Source organism: Cryptomeria japonica, chromosome 9, assembly GCF_030272615.1.
Source record: "Cryptomeria japonica chromosome 9, Sugi_1.0, whole genome shotgun sequence".
NCBI lineage: Eukaryota > Viridiplantae > Streptophyta > Pinopsida > Cupressales > Cupressaceae > Cryptomeria > Cryptomeria japonica.
The window spans coordinates 650,909,072-650,930,610 of NC_081413.1; the positions used below are offsets into that span (position 1 = coordinate 650,909,072).

Consider the following 21,539-nt stretch of genomic DNA (forward strand, 5'->3'; position numbering starts at 1 on the left):
TCATAGTAAGTTGAATTAGAGACATATGAGATGGGTAAATTTTTTGCAGAGTTACACCTTTGTGTTGAAGCATAAAAGAGAGAAATCTAGCAAATTTGTTGATGCACTAAGTAGGAGAAGGAATCTGTTGACAAAGATGAGAGTGATAGTATTAGGATTTGAGGAATTGAAGACCTTATATGATGGTGACCTAGATTTTGCATAACCTTGGGAAGCATGTAGAGGACTGGTTGCGGTAGATAGAAGCAAGTGATTGGATTATTTCATTCAGGATGGGATGTTATTAAGAGGAGTTCGCATGTGCATACCTAAGAGTTCTATGAGGGAGAACCTGATAAATGAGAAACACAGTGGAGGATTAGCCAGATATTTTGGTATTGACAAAATAGTAGCATTGGTGAGTGAGCATTAATTTTGGCCCCAGATTCATAAGGATGTTAGGAAATATGTGCAAAGTTATAGTTTGTCAAGTTGCAAAGGGTAGTAGTCAGAATGTGGGATTGTATAAACCTTTGACAGTACCGGTAAGACCTTGGGAGGATATAAGCATGGATTTCATACTTGGATTGCCTAAAACACTGAGAGATAATAATTCTATATTTGTGGTAGTGGATAGATTTTTGAAGATGGCTCATCTCATACCTTGTAAGAAGACATTAGATGTAGTACATGTAGCAGACCTATTTTTAAAGGAAGTAGTGAGATTATATGGGTTATCTAAGAGCATAGTTTTAGACAGAGACACTAAGTTTGTTGGCTATTTTTGGAGAACACCTTGGAAGACGATGAAAACAGATTGAAGTTCGGTTCTACTTTTCATCCATAGACTGATGGACAGATAGAAGTAGTTAACCAGAGCTTGGGAAATTTGTTGAGATGTTTAGTTGGAGATAAAACTGGAAGTTGGGATTTGATTCTTGCACAAGAAGAGTTTGCCTACAATAATTCAATAAACATGAGTACCATAAGACAATGAAGTGATGGTGTATCTAAGAAAAGAAAAATTCCCTGTTGGAACTTATAACAAATTGCAGATGAGAAATTTTGGACCTTGCAAGATTTTGAGAAAGTTCAGTTCTGGGAATGCATATGAAGTGGAGTTACCGGATAGTCTGAGTATTTCACTTGTGTTTAATATTGTTGATCTTCATGAGTATCATGAACCAAAATTTAGTGAGGACAATATTGCAGACTTGGAGAAACAATTGCCCCAGAAGGAACCGGATCAAATTGAAGACATTTTGGATAGTAGGATTGGGCGTAGTACCTAGAGCAAGTCAATATAAGGACTATCTTGTGAAGTGGAAGGATAGACCAGTTGAAGATTTATCTTGGATTTCTTAGGCAGAGGTAGACCGCCTTGGTTTTCCTCTGACCCTAGCAAAGTGAGAGACTCACTTTTTCAACAACCCCAGATGTCTGATGCAGGAGCATACCCAGCTCATAGCAATCTTGCAACAACCAAAAATATTTCCTTTATGTTTGCAGTTTCAACATTTCTTTTTGTGTGTCGCGGATTTAGCTCACTGGATCCTGTGGAGTTAGATTTTGGCTTGAAGACCTAATCATCTTCCTTATTCCCAAACCTTGGAGCATTTGGATCATTTTCCGGCAAGTTATCGCTACCGATTTTCGAGATAGTTTCCTATTACCGATTGACAGTTTCCTGTTACCGGTTGCTTGGACCAATTTGCATTGGTGGGATCCCTTCCGTAGCTTGCGGAGCCTTGAGTGTTGATTTCAATGTTCCTTGGTGTGTGCCCGACCTTTTCCCATGATCTACTCTTCATCCTTTGGATTTTTTGGAGGAACTTCCTTAGTGGAGGTCGACCTTGTTGGTTTTGCATGTTAGGTCCTATTCTACGGGTTTTGATCCCTTTTTGGGCCGATCGAATCCCCTTGGATCATATAAATCATTGTAATAGAGCATTAGAATTAAACGAGGAAGTTAGACTAAGCATAAAAGATAGATCTTGAGATTTGAGGTCCCGATTGTGACCTATTCTATATTTTGAGCATGTTTTAGCAGGCTGGTGAGTCAGTTTCTGTAACCCGGTTGTCACCAGTTGGTTGTAATAAGTTTTTATGTTATAATTCAATCTGTTTTGCATTACCTCCATCATGTCCTTGTGTTTCCGTTGTGTTTACTCTTGCTAACCGATCCGGATTGATCTCTTTGAGGTCCCTCCTAATCGGTTACTGCTTCATTCATACATTTAGATTTCACTTCCTTCCAATTCCTTTATAGGGTGGGAAACATTCCTACATTTTTACTTGGTTTATCTTCTCCCCAAGAGGATAAATGTTGTTTGTAGGCATTGAACTATGTGTTAGCTTCAAGCACTCACAATTTCTAAAGGATTACATTGTGGGGGGCTATATAGTATCTCTTTTTCCTTCCTATGGGGGAACATTGATTGTTAATTCATTATGGATTCAGTCCTTGCAGGGTATCATAAATTCCTCCATGCATCATTATTTATTTGTTTATTTTATCCTTTTGTGAGAGAGTACATTTGTATTGCACATGGGTGCCTAACATGGCACAGTAGTTGGGACCCATAATCATCATAATGCTCTTACATATTCGCTTAACAATATACCTCTTAAGTTGCACTTAAGGAAGGTGTTGGTATGAATAAGGTTTTATACCTAGTAAAGGTCTTGTACCTAGTGTTTTGACTAGTTCCTATTAAGAGACTTATTCATATAACTTAAGTTTACTTAGGTCCTTGATGTTCTTCTAGGAGATTGATTAATTGTCACATAATCTCATCTTATCTTATCTCATGATAACTACTTTTAGTTACCCAAGTCATCACTTTAGTTGTCGCATTGCATACGATTAAGATACATGTCACAATTTTGTATAATCCTACCTCTCACCTTGCCTATATAAGCAAGGTCTCTCATGTACATTTTCATTTTCATTATTATATTCAATCAATCTTGCATTGTTGAAGAAATGTATTCTTGTCATTCCCTCATGTGGGAGTTATTATGATCTTCTAGGGGTTCCTAAGGGTGTTGAGGAGTCACCTATCTACTGCTACACAAATTAGTTTACATACCAAAATAACAAGGTTATGATGATAAAATATGCACGTGTATAAGCATTGACCAAATGCAAATATCAATAAATGTTACATGCTAGATAATCATTAATAAGAGTAAATAGCAAGTTATTTGAGTATGAAGCCTTATCTACAAGTTGATGAGAGAGATGAATAATTGATATAAAATGATGTTGATGATGAGAGGTGCATTACTGGTACCATAGGCGTAAGCTTGATTGGACATCATTTCAATTATGTACAGGTTGCAAAATCCTTATTGGTTGCTATGAGATTGAAAGGATGGTTGCTTTAGGATACTAATAAATGGTTTCTATAGGGGATGGATTGATAGTAGCTACAAGAACAAAGATTGATGGTGGTTGCAAGAACACAAACTAATAGTTTTTGTAGGATCACATACTAATGGTAGTTGTATGATGCTCTATAGTGCTACAAAGTGGAAGTTGTTGAATGTTGTAGGTTGGATTACAACATAAGGATGATAGTGAAATAACAATATATTGTTGCAAGTGACATTAGGAGAATGACCAACAATGCCCATAAGGTTTTTCATTATTGGTTATTTTAATTACAATATATTTTGTAGAAAGAAATCATACATGTTGTAGTGTAGTGTCGGAGTTATTACACTCTACAACTATTATCTCTATGCTGTAACATGTTGTCAATGACCAATAAAAATTTATAGATGTGCTAGGTCCATTGGTCTATACCAAATGTTGGAGAACTTTTTTCTTCTCCAAGGGTTTCTTATAATGTTTGAGTCGATGACCATTGACCATCAAAGAAAACCTTATAGGGTCAATTGTTGTTAGCTTCATCACACTTGTAGACACTTAAATTCATCCTTATCTAACCACATTTTATTTTATTCTATTCTAGCAAATTAATTAAATATTTATTATTTATTTAATTCATCCTTTATCTCTACCCTTGTCTTTAATTAAATAAATTTGCATTTATTTAATTAAGACTAAATTTATTCTTAATTATTCTAATTAAATCAACTAATTAATACTAATTTAATTAATTCATATATCCCAATTACCAATTTTTCTAATATTTTATTTCACTTCACCCTCAATCCTTGTCCATTTAATCCTAACCATTGAATCCATCTACATGGATCCACATCTAAACTTGCCATCATATTACAAGTGTCCCTGCCCCCTTCATGCTCACACATCTAAGCATGCAAAGATCACCTCATAGCCATCCTACCTTTTACACACGCCATAATGTAGCCATCCTACTTCCCCCAATTGTCCCTTTTGTGAGCTTCTTCATGTGTGCTCACACATATGTAAGTGAACCTAACTCTTACACCTTCATTCCTTTTGTGACATTTGTCACAAAGCTAAGCCTTCAATCTATGCTCTCTCTCTCTCTCTCTCACACACACACACACACACACACACACACATTCAATCCTAACCACCCATAATCATTGAACCTTTGCCATTGTTTCTCCCCATCATAAATCTATAAATTGAGGCCTTTGCTCTCATTTTGGCCATCCACTCTTGTGCTATCATTATGTTGTCAAAAAAATTTTTAATCTTCTATCATCCTAACTACATGTTGTCCATTTTCTATCTAATCTATCACAATTTCATCATCATATTGTTGGTTTAAGCAACCACATACCCCCCCACCCCCACCCCAACAATACTCATAAAAAGAGTGAATCTAGTGGAGAAGGGTGCCTCTACTTCAACTCAATCCGTGAGATGAAAAGGTAAGAAGTAAGGTGATATTGTGTATTTCATTCATACTATCTATTTGTGTCTTTTATCCACTTTCTTCATCTTCAATGCCATTGAAAAATACCTCTTCTATTTCATAGGGTCCTAACCAAATGGATTTTAATTTGCCTTTATGATCCCTATATATTGAGTTATATTGCAATGCTCAATTACCATTGTGGAATGCCTTTGTTTTGATACACTAGTCATGTCATTTTATTATCTATTTTTGTATAATTTTTATATAATGGACAATTTATTTTCTCAACTCATTTAATGCATTGAGTTGAGTTATCCATTCTTTTTGTGCTTCAAATAGATCTATTCCTAGTTGAAATACTACCCATAAAGATTTATGCTCAAATTCAATAAAAAACACAACCTTCTTACTAAATACTGATTCATAAGATGTGAACCTAATGAATCCAAATTATTGAAAAATGAAGAATTAAATGCAAACATTTTGGAGAGAAATACATCAATTGAACATTAAACTATGTATTGAAAAACATTAGAATATTCATTTTAAAAAACAAATAAAAATAAAAGAAAAATATGATCGCTATACAATTTTTGTCCTCTACAATCTACAATTATATAAAATAAATGAATATAACGAATAATTAAAAACCATATAGGATATGGTAAAAACCACCTCGACTAAACTCTAGCGAGGACAAAAGAGTAAGCATGGGCCAAGCGAAGAATGATGAGTAAAGTTAAAAATTTTAATGATTAAAAAGAAATAATTGAGGCAACAAAGACCAAGCAAAGAATGATGAGCAAAGGTAAATTTTTGAACTATTAAATCAAATTTTGATTAGAAAAACATAATTGAGGCAACAAAGTGAGGAACCTCTCTACCTTATCTGGCTCTATTTTCCCACGATTGCACCACCTGGGCATGCTTCATTTTTTCCTTCTGCAGAATTGTATTACAGTATTAGCATGGCCTGTAGCCTTCTTACGTTGTCTACTGGTGCACTAGGCCTATCCCATGCATTCCCTGTAACAACAAAACTTTTCAATCCTTCTCTTCGGAGGTCATCTTTTTTGGGTTGCTCCTTAAAATTAAGTTCTAGTGGAAGAAGAACACAGTTTTCTCAGTTGATCATGGGAAGGCCATCATATCTAATTCATCCGTTCACTGGCAAAGGATGGAAGCCTGTGACAGTTATGGCCGCAAAAGGATATAAAATGAAAACCCACAAGGTTAGCATGTTATTTTTCAAATGCATTTTTCATTGACATTCTGCATTTCTGATTGAATTTGAGTTCTTGTATCGAATATTGAATGAAGTGTTTTTAAAATGAAACCCGTGTGAATTTGATAGGGATAATGTAGATTCAAATAGCTATCCTTGTTGAATAGAATCATAGGATTATAAATTTAAAAATTTAAGCAGAATACAAGGAAGCTAGGGCTCATTTAGATTGAAGTTGGGTAATCGTTTTGCCGTAATTATTAGGCAAGTGAGTATGATTTAAAATTCCCAATGGAGTAAAATGAATTCCTGAACTTTCCTCTTTTTCCTTTTTCCATTGTCCAGTTGGCTAAATCTTGAGTGAGCTTACATCTGGCTTTACCGCCCATGGAGTTGGATAGGGATATTCAGGATTTTAATAGTTTTATTATGCAATGCTTTTTGAATGGATTCGGGGGCACATAAATTTTAGCAGAATACAGGGAAACTGGGGTTCACTTTCCTTTAAGTTGTGTTAATTTTTGCTCTTTATAATTTGACAAGTGGGTTAGGTAAGAAACGCCCCAATAGAGCAAAATGGACTCTAAAACTCTGCTTTTCTTCTTTTTGTTTATTGTTGGGTAATTCGTCGGGAAGCTTACCGCTGCCTTTAATGTATATGAGATAAGCTTATGCCAAATTCTTAAGATTTATCAATTTAGATCATACTTAAATGTACCCTACAAATTTACACCACAATCTAGCCACGTGTGTTAGAGTTATGGTCTACTTTATTATTCTGGGTAGTTTTGAAGTTTGAACCATTACACCATTAGCCCTGGCCCCTTAGACAATGGATTTCCAAACATAGTTGAATATGGAATACTTATTTCATCTTGAGTTGATTAGAAGTATTTGATTTTGCTCTCAATTCATGTGGTCTGTTGTTATTTTGATAGGGATGTGCAAGGTTCTTTGTTGTTTTCTGCAAAAGTGACAAGGTAACGGTGTTAAGGTTTGGTATTGATAAAAAATTAGGTCCTCATTATGTGGTTTAATGATAAAGTGGTTATGTGCTAAGCCACATGGTGGTGATGAATAGTGAATATCATATTTGCCGGAGGCAAGACATACAATACCCCATTCATTGTAATGTCCTCACTTTTGGTTTCTATTGTACTGGTAGTTTGGTGTTGCTGAGTTTGTGTTCAGGCTTTAGGGGTGCTATTTGAACATTTTTTGTTTGTTTTTGTAAGGTAGGGTTGAAATGCAAGGGTGACAGAGCTTATTGTCAATGAGCAGGTGGCTCTGGGAACTGGAAAAACGAAACAGATAGACTGGAAATTTTAGTTTGTTGCTGAAAATGACGTGTGGGCAAGTATTTAGGAAGAGACTTTGACCAGGTGGGAGAAAAGGAGGGTCTGGAGTTCCCCATACTCGCTCCTGTTATGTAGGAAACTCTTTTGCTAAGTGGCTTGCAAATTGTCTAAGTTTCTTTAAACTTTCTATAAAATAAAAAGTTGCAGCTACATAACTTACAAATATTATCTCTAAAAAAATTTACAGCTCAGTGTAAAGAATTTTATACATCGGGACTACTTTCACTGCAAATTGCTCCTGAAGTTATCATTTAGCATCTATTAAGAAAATATAAGTGCCAACTTCAATGGGTTTGCTCCTAAATATGAAAATGCTACACAAGAAGCAATGTCAAACACAGAAAGCCTGTTTTATCAATAATATATGTCCAACCTCAGTTCTGTTTAATATCCCTGGTGCATTAGCACTGGGGGAGCTAGCTCCAGAGTATTTGAACCTGGGTCATCATCACAACAATTGTTCTCATCATACCGATAGACCATTGCCAACAGGACATGTGCTGCTACTTGTACTTGCAATTTGGTGATTCCAGTAAATAAAAGTTTAAGCGTTATTAAACACTGAACAACACCAAATAAATTGTTAGATGACTAATAATGTTAATCTGTCAAAGACTCAAATGCATATTAAATAGAATCATAAGGAGGCTGATAATTTAATGACCCAAGTACAAAAAGAAACAATGCATGCAAACCACCATGTGACTGCGATGTCTTCATCATTGATTTCTTTTGCTTTTGCATTTAGTGCCACGGCCTTTGTATTTGAACTTTCTACTGCTTCTTGAATTTGAACTTTGGTCCTTTGGAGGAATAAAAGTGTAAACTTTCATTAGACAATAAGAAAGAGACAGGCATTAGAATGATAGTCATAGACAACCAACAAATGCTAAGGATACTGCCAAATGCATAATGCACAGTATCTTGAGAAAGTACTTAAGGAATCCAAATGCTAAATACAAAAGAAATATAGATGCAACATGAAATATATTAGGAATATTACATGATTAGTCATTTGTTTGAATGGTTGAACCTAGTCAAGGATTCCATGTGATAGGTTCATTAATTTGTTTAGGAGTTTACTTCTTTTTGTGAATATCTGTTATAGTTTGGTTATACCAGCAATTATTTGTTAAGTTGTTATAGGAGTTTCCCTATAATATAGGATTTGAGAATTCTATAAATATGTAATGTGTATGATTGAATGTAAGAGATTAAAACTGTAGTATTATGAAAATATCCAATATGGTATTAGAGCATGGATACTTTGAGGTAAATTCATCTGAGAGCAAGGGCAAATTTGAGAGTGACCACATGACATTCTAAGGAACTCTGCATGAAGTTGGGCTTAGGGAGTGTGCAGGTTTGAAGAACTTATTTTTGCTCGTGTGGCTTTTTCACTGCCACTATTGTGGAAGTGGACCTATTAGTAGCCTTGATGGTGACTGGCAAGCTGCTTCCTTGACAAGATTTACAATGCCCCCAAGCTGAGTATTTCCCTTGAGCATGAGAACGGCCTTCTTTGTTGCAACTATAGTGAACACCTTAACAAGCAGTGGAGCAAAAGGAAACAACATTTTTTTATCATGATTGAATTGGAGACCCCTTGATGGCAATGATGTTGAAAATTGTAGCTAGCTCGGATACCTGACTATTGAATTTTAATGTTGTCAATGACAATTAAAATTCCTATGTATTATCTCTCATGCAATCCGAACCACTTAGGGCTGGGCCCAAACACATGTAACGTGAAGGCAAATGATGTAACTTAGGGCTGGGATCAAATACATGTAACTTGTAATTATATCTTGCTATGGATAGGACAAGACCTATGTATAATGTAACTTGTGGATAGGGACAAGACCTATATATAAATGTAACTTGTAAATGATTATTGGTCTGACCCTATAGTGGGTGCCAACCTTAGATTATTATGAAATCATTTAGCAAGGCTGACCTAAGGCATCTAGGTTAGTTGGTCACATATATATACAAAGTCATTTACAAACATCAGACACACATTCTTTGGAAAATGCATTCCTATCTGTCATAAGCGAATTACTTCAGCGATCAGCATATTATGATCAGAGATCAGCAAACATCATCTAAAGGCAGCGATCATCATTGAAGCGAATTACTTCAGCGATCAGCATATTATGATCAGAGATCAGCAAACATCATCTAAAGGCAGTGATCATCATTGAGTGCACAACGAACACAATCAGGGGACAGCGAACACTATTAGAAGACAGCGAATATTATTGGAAGCTCAGTGAATCTTATCTGAAGCACTGCTATCACCTTGGGAGGTCAGCGAATTCCATTTAAAGGACAGCGAACTTCATCTTTGGGACAGCAACATCTGAATTGCAGATAAGTTCACTCCCTAGGTTGAAGCTATTATTGTCCATTATGTGCTGACAGCTTCAAGTGCTGAAGCATATTGTAAAATCACTTATGATTATTGCCTAATAAACATCTGAGACTTGTTGTTGGGTATTTCACCTCCAAGAGGGAGGTTTTCCCAGTGTACTGCTGTGTTATGTGTGTTTTCTTTGTTGTTATTTTCTGCTTACTGTTATCTGTTTGATCTTAAAATTAACAAATGAGAAATAGATGAATAGAGAATCACTATTCACATTTGTTGCCACGGAGGTTGCAACTGTGATAACCTTCCCTTCAGTGGACTTACATGTTGATTTCCTCTTAGGAATAGAACCTGTGACCTCATCTTTCAGAGGTTGATATTGTGAAAGTTTGTCAGAAGGATTTGTTATATCCTTAGTGAGGCTGCTATCTTGCTCACCTCTTATTAGCTTACTACCTTGAGTTATAGGAAAGTGCAAAGATAGAACCACTGCCAACATAAGTTTAGTTGAAAGGTGGAAGTTTGTATGTGGAAGACAAGAGATTGTATAGTGGCACCTTATTAACATTTATATTTCTCCTCTCAAGCCTTCACAAAGCACTTGCCATTCTTGTTAAAAGCCAAGAACCCTATAGCTTCTGCAAGGACAAGGAAGAAAATGGTGCAAGTAGTATATATATATATATATATTACTGATTTTATAAAATCATTTGTCCATATAGTGATTTTCAGTATTGTCAATGTGTAAACATTTTGCATCATTGGCAGTGCCCAAAACCTTAACATTATTTAGATTAAAGGGGGTTAGATATTTTTTATGATGAAAAATAGCACACTAATTGAGAAATTTGAAGGTAAAGACTTCCATACATGGCAGGTCAAGCTACAATTGATCCTTATTGAAAAGGATCTATATGATGCAGTGAATGGAGCTACATCAAAGCCAACCAATGCTGATAGAATCATGAAATAGATTACAAAGGATCAAAGGGCAATAGTTTCAATTGGTCTTGAACTTTCAGATGTGTACTTCTATCATATTGACTTATTGAAGGCCTTGAAGCAAGAATGGGATGGTCACAGTGCTTTGTGAATCGCAAGCATCAAGTGCAAAGATGTCCCCAAAGCAGAAATTATTCAGGCTAAAATTGATAGAAGACAACAATATTATTCAACACATCAGTAAGTTTCGTTCTTTGATGAATCAATTAGCGTGTATAAAAGCTAAGGTAGATGACGATGATGATGATACAAAAACTATTGTGTTCAATAGCATGTGTTCTACCATGTTCCAAACTCTCATTGGACTAATGTGCTCACGACCTTTGTGCCCCTGCTGGCATTTGTGCATGCAGATTTGGATTGTTTGCGTTAATGTTGTACATTCCTGCTGGGGATGAGGCCCCCCATTTGTGTCTTCACCTGGTTCAGGCCAGTCTAAAAATCCCACATTCACCAATCAAAAAGAAATTATCGTGGTCATGTTGAACAAAGTAGATGTTACTCTAGAAGATATAATCTCTACCTTTATTGATGAAGGAACCAAGAAAAATGATTCAACTATAGAGGAAACTGCAATGCTTGTCAAAAACAAGATTAACCATTTGTCAAAATCCAATTCTTCTACTTCAAAAGGAAATCAATTCCCCAAGGACAGAATATTGTGCCACTATTGCAAGAAAAAAAGAGACATTATTATGAATTGTATTCAACGTGGCAAAGATCTCCTCGGCAGAATGATAAATACAGATAAGGCATTGAGAAAGGACAGAATATTGTGCCACTATTGCAAGAATAAAGAGACACATTTTTATGAATTGTATGCAACGTGGCAAGGATCTCCTCGGCAGAATGATAAATACAGATAAGGCATTGAGAAAGGACAGAATATTGTGCCACTATTGCAAGGAAAAAGAGACACATTATTATGAATTGTATGCAATGTGGCAAGGATCTCCTCGGCAGAATGATAAATACAGATAAGGCATTGAGTATGGACAATCATGAAGAATGTCAGCAGCTATTGAAGACCCTCCACACAAAAACTCCACACAAGAACAATGAGGAGGAATGCATTCTCTAAATAAAATCAAATGTTTGTATTTGTGATTGGATGTGTTTGTCCCCAATCACATTTGCTGAGTAATAGTGATTGGTTGTGTTTGTCCTTAATCATGAAAGTCAGTGATTATCATTGGAAGGGTTTGTCCATAATCGTAATTGTTGTGAGCAGATGTGTGTGTCTCTATTCATAAGTGATGATGGATAGAAGTGTTTGCCCCTATCCTTCACTCCATGGATAGATGTGTTTTCCCCTATCCTTGGATAATGTCCAGTAAGTTCAATCTTGCTAATGTCTCTAATTATACCCTATGTTGATGAACTCTTGAATGTTTTCATCAAGTGTTGTTAGTCCACTCACAACCAATCACAGCTTTCTGGAATCCTCAATTATCTTTGCCCAACGATCAAATACTTTGTATATAAATTACTGCAGATATTATGGGCAACTGACAAATCATACAAAGTCCAAGTCTTGAATGTTCAATGGATTCTTGATTTGGCCACTCGTAATTGTGGTACAAGAAACAAAATTTTACTTTCATTACTGATAATTATAGTCTATAAGCAAGGTTGATCCCATTGATTTATCATCAATTATAGGAATTATTTCAGTTATTAAGGGTGTTTCCTTTAAAATACAGTAAGTCCAAATCTGCCATTTAAGGGTCACTTTTTGTGTAATCAAAGGGCCACTTGTTCTGTTTTAAAATAGGTTCAAATCAGGTCCAAATTAAGAATTCATGTAAGAAAGTACCCTTAATGGTTCATGTCCAAATTTATAATTTGCTTTTCAAAGGATCTAATAAAAAAGACCATTCCTAATGTTGGATGAAAATGAGGAACATTTTTTGTTGGATCACATGTACAACAATTAGAATCATTTAATCTGATTGGATCCAGATTGGTTTTTAAAACATTATTTACAATTTGTTTTTTCAATTGGATGAAAATAAGGAAGATTTTTTGCTAGATCAATTGTGTGTCTAAATTAGAATCGTTTAACCTATTTGTAGCCAGATAGTAGTTTCCTCTTTGCTCTTTCTTAGAACAGGATCAAATGCTTAAATTCTGAGAGTGAACTGTTTGTGTGAGTGTCACGTGTGTGGGTGTTTCACAAAGAATGATTGCAAGAATAAGAGGAATAACAACACTCTGGCTGTATATCATTTTTATTGACTAAATCTTTTCTGACTTCGATCCAATTAAGGCCAGGTCTCTAAGTTCTTTGTTGTGTAGTTAATATATCAGAAATTCTCTGTATATCTATGGAATTTGTGAAAGTTCATTCTTATTTTTAGTGCTTATATTTCAAAAAATAACTAGAGAAGCCCCTTTTCTTTTAGTTTAAATCCACTTAAATGGTTTTATGTATAGGCATCAGCTAAGAGATTTCGAGTGACTGGAAAAGGAAAGATAGTACGTCGGCGAGCTGGGAAGCAGCACTTATTGGTCAAGAAGAACACAAAAAGGAGGAATCGTCTCTCTAAAATGGTGTGCCAATTTAGTCTCACTTCACCAGCAAATAGAACTGCTTATCTGTTGTGAATTTCCTAATATTGAAATTATTATTTAAATGAATGCTAACGTTTCATATCCTAAGCATGCTGTTAACAGGTTGGTAGTAATTTCTTGCAAGTTTCCAATTTTGAGCATGATGATAAGAAGATGCTTTTGATGTTTGTGTAACTTAAGGGATAAAGGTTTTGGGGATAGGAATTAATAGAATAACAAATTCCATTACCATGTCTATTTCTGCATATGATTGTATATAAGTGCCCATTTTATGCACCTGTCCTATAAAGAGAGAATTTTTTCATAACCATTTGTATGGAGCTTTGGAGAGTGAGGAACATCAATGTTAAACTCCATCTCATAAATCAAGATAAATGTTTCCCTCTATCAAACTGTTGGGCATATTGATCTTATATTTGTTTATGGCATTTTATTGGTTGAGGCTGGAACTATGTGGTGAATCCTGTAGGATAACCATCAACGACACCTTGCAAATTGACTTGCCAGAAAATGGAAATGGATATATATGCAGATACAGTATCATGAAAAGACAATTTACCAAGAATCCACAGAAACAAATAGGTGTGAAAGCATTTCTATAAAAATATTAAATAAGTTAAAAGTAAATATACACAGGCAAACAGGTGCACATTCTTTTCAATTGTTGTTTGAAGAAGACGAGACAAATGCTGGAAACTCTGTAGAAATGGCTTAGAAACATTGGGTTTTTAGAAACCAATACATTGCTTATGAGGATTTACTTTGCCAGTGAATCAGTGTTCAGGCTTCCCATGACATTTGCTTCAACTTGGCTTATAAGGAAATGTTTGAATAAGGAATCTATGAGTACTGCTTTTTTTTTCCTATCAAACTGAAGATATACAAATTCAAGATTTAGGCATCGTTTCTATGAATTGATGTCCTTTTTTGGCTAGAATTACAGAAGCCAATTTTTCTGAAATAAGAAAAGATTCATAAGTGACAAAGATTTTGATTCTCTTAATTATTGTTGGCTAAGTTGATTAGACAAGCTAGTGTATTCTTCATAATATTTAGATTCTTTTGAAGGTATGAAGAAAGTATAGCTCATCCGTTAGAAGTATCTTAACAGATTATTCGATATGAGGAAAGAATTCTTACACTTTGTGACTTGCCCTGTCCTACATGGTGTACTATATGATCCCAGGGAAGGAAAAAGCTGTGAATATCTCTGATGTTTGACATTTTTTAAAAGTTCTTGTGGTTGGAATACGATACCCTTAATCCTATAGTTTGCGTAGAGTTATGAGTAAAGTTGGCTTGTGGCTACTTTAACTCTTAATTAAGTTATATGATCATCATTATATTCTTATTTAAATATTTCACCCTAGGTGTTATATTTAGCTATCTAAGTCAGCTTGGGTGACATTCAAGGAAAAAGTAGGGTATGTATTGGAGCTAGTGGTTAGTTTATTATCATCATATTACAAATTGTGTTCTTCTTGGAGACTTTTGAAGGTTTGCCCCCTCAAACTGGCTTATTATTCTCAAGTTTTAACAAGTATTTGTAGCATATTTTCTTTATTGTGCAGTTTGTTTAATTACAAGTGCCAAGTGGTATTAGATCACGATTATGCTAATTAAAGGGCAAGAAACACAACATTTTTTTTTGAAGGTTGAATTGTGAATTGCATATCTTTCTCAGTTTGGGGATTTTTTCTTGATTTTCAAAGGGTTTTTTAATGTCACATTGCTATTACAGTATAAATTTGAGTGTAACTAGAGCAAAACTCAAGATTTATTGTAGAACGAGGGTTTTCACAAAATTCACTCCCAAGGCAGCAAGTTAGCAAGTTTCTTGGAGTTTTTTTCAGCAAGGTGAGATCTAGGCCCAAGTAAGTTATGGTAAAAATTTAGATCATTTGGATTTGTTTTATGTGATTTATTGCAAATTTATTTTTTCTCATCATGGGGGAGCCTACAAGGGGAAAAAAGAATATTCACACTTGCAAAATCTCTAGTCAATGATGATGTGGAAATTGAGAGATTGTCCCAAAGATAATGATTTTATAAGGGAATGAATTTGGGAAGAAACCAAAAAGATTGAAGGATGAAATCTTGTCAATGATGAAAGTGAAAATGCAAGGGGTAGCTAAGTTAAGTGATATTAAAGGAATAATTGAAAAATAGTTTGTAGCCAAGGTTTTAGAGATTCCAAACATATGGAGCCATACAATTGGGAAGAAGATGATGCTTCTAAGGGACATGATGTGTTGATTTTGTAACTAGGTTAGGAAAACAAATGGATTCGGATTGCCTTAAGGCAACATCCGAATCCTTATAGGGCTGGGCCCAAATGCATTAAGCTCACCAAATGTAGGGACACACCCCTTCATGTAACGTGTGGCCCTAAATAGGTGCGCTCGCCTTGCAATATAACTTAATCATTATTAGGACGCCAAAATAGGGCAAAACATAAGGTAACGTGTAAGCCCTATAATTGTAATTAAGTCTTGGCACAAAACTTAAGGTGAAGCCGACTTGAATTGATCTCCATGCCACATATAAATAGAGATTCATTTGTATGCATTCATCACTCAGTTTTCATCATCAATGTGAAGTTAGCTCTGCAAGATCTGCCCACTCATTCTAGAGGTTAGCGAATCCTCATTGAAGGCAAGCGAACCACTTCTGAAGGTCAGCGAACCACCTTGGAAGGTCAATGCATCACCATTAAAGGTCAGCGAATATCTTAGAGGGTCTGCAACTATTGGTGAAGGGATTACAAATCTGGTTCAGACTGGAGCATCATCATATACCTGCCGAGTTCTGATTCAGACAACAAGTTCACCATTCCTTATCAGCTAAGTCTTTATATTTATGCCCTAAGGCAGGATAATGCTGTAATTGTTACTGGATTTACATCAATCAAATCAGGGACACTTAATGCTGGGTTTTTTCCTCCAAGAGGGAGGTTTTCCCAGGGTAGACTTGTGTTGTGTACACTTCTAGTTGTGTGTGTTGTTTCCTGTTACTGTGCATTATCATTTTTCTGTTCATTCTTGTAAATCTGATCACTAAATTAACATGATGCATGTGGGTTTGATTCAAATCTTAAGATTCATCATCACTAAAGTGATTATATGGCTAGACACTTCAAACCAAAGATGGATATGAGAAATTTTAATGACAAAGATCCAACCGATTAGTGTTGTCAAATGGAGTAATTCTTTAATCTTCATCATTTTCTGTATCAACAAAAGGTTGCAATGTCATCCTTATACTTGGATTTTGACCAATTCATTTGGTATTATTGTCTATGTGAAGGTAAGAAAAAGAAGGGATATGTTATACATGGTTTGTTCTCCAAGAGGAACTCATTAGACGTTATGGTGACAATCTTATGGTTAGCTACTTTGGCCAACATGGTAAGTTAAAGCAGACATGTACAGTTAAGGATTACATTCATCAATTCCAAACTTAGTGTTTAAGAGTGGAGAACATTTTTTTTTTTGTTGAAAAAAAGGGGTAAAGATTTATTCAAATAAACTTAGAGGTACTAGCATAGGCCTTTGGCCCACCAAAATAGCAACAACAACTAAAAGGTTCCCAAAAGAAACCACCATCACCACCACTACATAATCTTGTCCTCCAACATTAACCTCTCTAAAGTCTTAAGATAATTAGGAGGTAAACCATCCCTCTCACCAATATCCCATCCATCCACATGCTCCGAAGCCCACTTGGCCAAGCAATCAGCCACTCTATTCCACTCTTTGGGGATATGGCAAAAGGAAACCGACTCCAAAGAGCAGCTCAAACTCAAACTCCAAATTCTGATTGTTCAACATATCCACAACAATCTGAGAGTCAGACTCATAGATAATCCTCCTCCAACCTAAAGAAATACCTTTCTCAACTGCAATCTTAATAGCAAGAGCCTCCATCAAATTATTAGAGTGCTGTCCAATGTAGATAGAGAAGAAAAAAACATCTCCATCATTACCCCTACCAATACCACCAATACCAGCATGCCCTGGGTTCCCACGAGAGGATCCATTAGTAGTAGTCTTCAAGACACTGCCTGGAGGAGGCATCCACCTCCCCTCTCTACAAACCCTCTGCTTAACATGACATGATCTTATGCTAGCAAAACATCCCCGTCTACTGTCTCCCAAACCCAAATTCCTCACAATAGCATAGTCACTGGGATCCACATTTTCAGACATATCACACTTTGCATAAATAGTCTCTTGGAGCCTGCTAACGATCTTCTGCCACAATTGAGGACTCCCTAGTTTGGAATCACAGAAAATCCTACGGTTCCTTTCTAGCCAAAGATTCCAGATGATGGGAGCAGGCCCAACAGCCCAAGCCACTTGCAAGAAAGATGTTTTCGTTGGAGGTCTGCCCATACTTTCCCAAAATTCAACTAAAGAGGTAGCATGAATACAGGCATGCTGCCATGCCCCCCACCACTTATGCCATATCTCACGAGAGAAAGGGCACTGAAAAAACAAATGAGAGATACATTCTTCACTACTAGCGCAAAGAGCACAGATAGATGGGCCTTGAAACCCACGCTTCTGAAGGTTATCCCAAGTAAGGCATTTCCTTTGCACAACTAGCCATAAGAAGAAGTTACACTTAGGCCAAGAGAAGCTATTCCAAACCTTCTTCCACCATTGCTCATCAACCAGACCATGCCTTTGCACATCCAACAATGCATATCCTGCAACAATAGTATATTTACCTTTTGGGTTGGGACCCCAAGCCTGAATATCTCTTTCTTTAAGGGAATTGCATAACCTTCTCTCCAAGATTTTAGCCAGCTTAATACGATTATCAGGTGAACCACCCATGGGCCACTCATGTGGCTCTTTCCAACGAGTAATCTCAGACAGACCATGCTTCTTAATGGTTTTAAATTCTCCACTTTGACCCTGCCAGCATTAGTAAAAATATCACAAAGAGAATGAAGTTGAGGAGAGTTGGCAAAAATAGGAGGCTGACCATCCCAAGAGTCCTACCAAAAAAGAGCATCAGAGCCCTTATCACAAATCCAAAAGAGGCCATCCTTAATGACCTCTTAGCCTAGTCTTGGTCCTGACAAGTACACCACCTCCAATACAACTTGGCCGCCAGGGCTTGGCCAACCAGACGCACAGACCGAAGACCAAGGCCCCCAACATGCTTCGGTCTACAAACAGAATCCCATTTGACTAAGCTCCACTTAGAAGAAAGAAAATTACCAGACCATAAAAATTGCTGGGATAGAGCATCAAACTCCCTAACAAAGTTAGAAGGAGGAACCTGCACAAAGCATCTATAAATAGGGAAAGCCTGCACCACAGTCTTAAGGAGAATCACTCTCCCAGCAGAAGAAAGCCATCTAAAAGTCCAGTGACCAACCTTACTTCGAAGCTTATCCAAAATCCCTTGCCAGAAATCTCTATGTTGAGATCCCAAGGCCAGAGGAATCCCTAGGTACATCAGAGGGAGAGAACCAATCTGAAATCTAAGAATCTTAGCAATCTTGCTCTGAATAAGCCGAGGAGTGTTAAAGAAAGAAATAGAAGATTTGGGTTCATTGTTTCTCTGACCAGAGGCTTTCAAGTAGATATCCAGGGCTCTCCTAAAAATCACAGCCTCATTGGTTTTGGCCATATTCATCAAAGCTTTATCATCTACAAACTGAAGATGAGAGTAGGGAGGCAAATCACTTTTCCAACTCCAGCCCTGAATAAGTCCCTCTGCTATGATGATGAATAAGTAGGGGGATAAAGGATCCCCTTGTCGAAGCCCCCGAGAAGCATTGAACAACTTTGAAGGTTCCCCATTTATTAGAACAGAAAAGGAGTTAGAAGTAACACAACTGAGAACCCAGTTGACCCAATCCTCTCCAAAACCAAAGGCCAAGAGGATTCTTTGTAAGAAATCCCAGCTCACTCGATCATAAGCTTTAGCCATATCAAGCTTAATAAACATAGCCTTTTCCTTAGAAATTGCCATTGAATGGAACAACCTCCATCGTTATTACCACACCATCCAAAATCTGTCTTCCACCAACAAAACCACCTTGCTCTGTTGAAATCAAAGCACAAAGAAGTGGCTTAAGCCTTTCAGCAATCAGTTTAGTATTAATCTTGTGGATCACATTACATAAAGAAATAGGCCTAAAATGATCCAAACTATGAGCCAAAGTAGAGTTCATAGACTTAAGCATCTGTTTGTTCCTATGAGATTCCTGAACCACTTCTAGAAGATCAAATTTTACAATCTCCCAGAATTCCTGAAAAAATTCAACCGGAAACCCATTTGAGCCAGGAGCCTTACCTTTCTTCATATGAAACGCAACATCCTCCAATTCTGATAGCATAATGGGTCGCATAAGAGCATCATTCATCTCTCTGGAGACCAGTGGGGGAATACAGTTTAAAATGGCCTCCACCTCCTCTCGAGAAATAGGATCATCCTTGGTGAACAACTTTGAGTAATAACTGACAGCTTCCCTAGAAATCTCCACCCTTGAAGAAAGCTAGGTCCCTTTCGAAGACATGAGAGAAGAAACGGAGTTGCCAAACCTCCAGGCCTTAACAAAATTATGGAAAAAATCTGTGTTTCTATCTCCTTCCTGAAGCCAATCAACGCGAGACTCCTGCTTCCAGAAGATCTCCTCCCGCAACTCCCACTCTTCTAACTTCTTAAGGGCCAAGGACTCATCCCTACCAAGATCAGGAGTCATCCCTTGACCTCAAATTTGGCGAGTAACATTATCCAGCTTAAATTGTGCAACCATCCTCCGAGAGTGCAAAAAACCAAAACATTGTTTGTTCCACCTCTTGAGTCTATATTTCACATGTTGGAGCCTTTTCCCAAACATATACATGGCCCTACCATGACTAGGCCTCCCTTCATACCACCAGAAACTCATAAGATCTTGTAGAGACTAGTCCCGCAACCACATCAATTGAAATTTAAAAGAGAGATTTTTGGACATATTATACGAGATAGCAGAGAACTTGAGAGGCCAATGATCTGATCCCCTCCAATTGATAATTTATGAGCTGGTAGACCACTTGTCACTCATCCAATAGCAAGAAACCAGAAATCTATCAAGTCTTTCTGAAATAGCCTCAACACCACTTCTATTATTCCATGTGAAAATACCATTAGAAGATTTCATATCAATCAGGTTCAAAAGGTCAATATTATCTCTGAGCAAATTTCGAGGAAGGGTCCAGTCTAGCTAACCCACCTCGTTTTTCCTCCAAACTAGTAATAGCATCAAAATCACCAACAACAATCCAAGGGAGGAAAGGAGCCAGGGAGCAATCAAACTTAATGTGGGCCCAAAAGATGTGACTTACCTAGAAGATCAATGGGGGTGTAAACATTAGAGAAGAGGCACAAATCTCTTGTCTCAAAGCTAGAAGCAACCATAGATATGGAATAATGGCTATAAATCCACCATAACGGGGCAACCTTTTTAGGGTTCCAGCAACAAGCAACCCCTCTTGAACTACCATGAGCACCCACACCTTGCCAGTGGCCAAGGGGCCAGACAAGAGGAGCCCTACTAAATAACCCATCCACTGTTAGCTTGGTTTCCTGAATAAAAACTATGTCGGGAGAATGAGAATCAATTAATTTGCGAATAGCTTTTTGTCTAGGGATGCTATTCATACCCCTCACATTCCAGGAGAGGACTATCATTTTTGGGATTGGGAAAAGTGAGAGAGTCAATGGGTTTCACTGGCCTAGATTCCACCAAAGTATCCCCAATTAATTTTACCTTCTCATGATCCGTCTTACGACATATCCTCAATGGTTTCTCCTGTGATCCTTTCTTTATAGCTTTCTGCTGTAGACCCAAAACCTGATTGGCCTTACTACTCTTCCTAGAGTCCGCAACCCCTTAGCCGAAGAAGCCACCTGTGAATCCAACACCACCCCAATAGTGGGCTCCACCATCCCACTGGTGCGAGGTACTTCAAGGCTATGGGGATTCAACTTCGTGTCCATTAGTCCTTCCTGCTGATCTTGAGATACCAAACTTTAATTATTAATCTCCTCATCCTCTGGGTCAGCCCTACCCAAAGCCATTGCCCCTGAGGTTAGGTCCATTGGAATTCCCTCTTCCTGATTAATATCATCTAGGACCTCAAACCTATTAAAACTCATATCACTTTGTCTGTCTAACCATGTTCTCTTTTGCCCTCTACCCTTAT

The 21,539-nt window shown here is 36.9% G+C and overlaps 1 protein-coding gene across 1 annotated transcript in view; it reads left to right on the forward strand.

The window, feature by feature from the left end:
- Positions 1–5,642: 5,642 nt before the first annotated feature.
- Positions 5,643–21,539, forward strand: part of LOC131045744 (large ribosomal subunit protein bL35c) — a 36,697-nt gene continuing 20,800 nt past the window's right edge. Inside the window, exons 1-2 of the mRNA XM_057979337.2 lie at positions 5,643–6,034; positions 13,192–13,308. Of these exons, the coding sequence (XP_057835320.1) occupies positions 5,771–6,034; positions 13,192–13,308 (381 nt within the window). The 5' untranslated portion in view covers positions 5,643–5,770. The remainder of the gene's footprint in view (positions 6,035–13,191; positions 13,309–21,539) is intronic.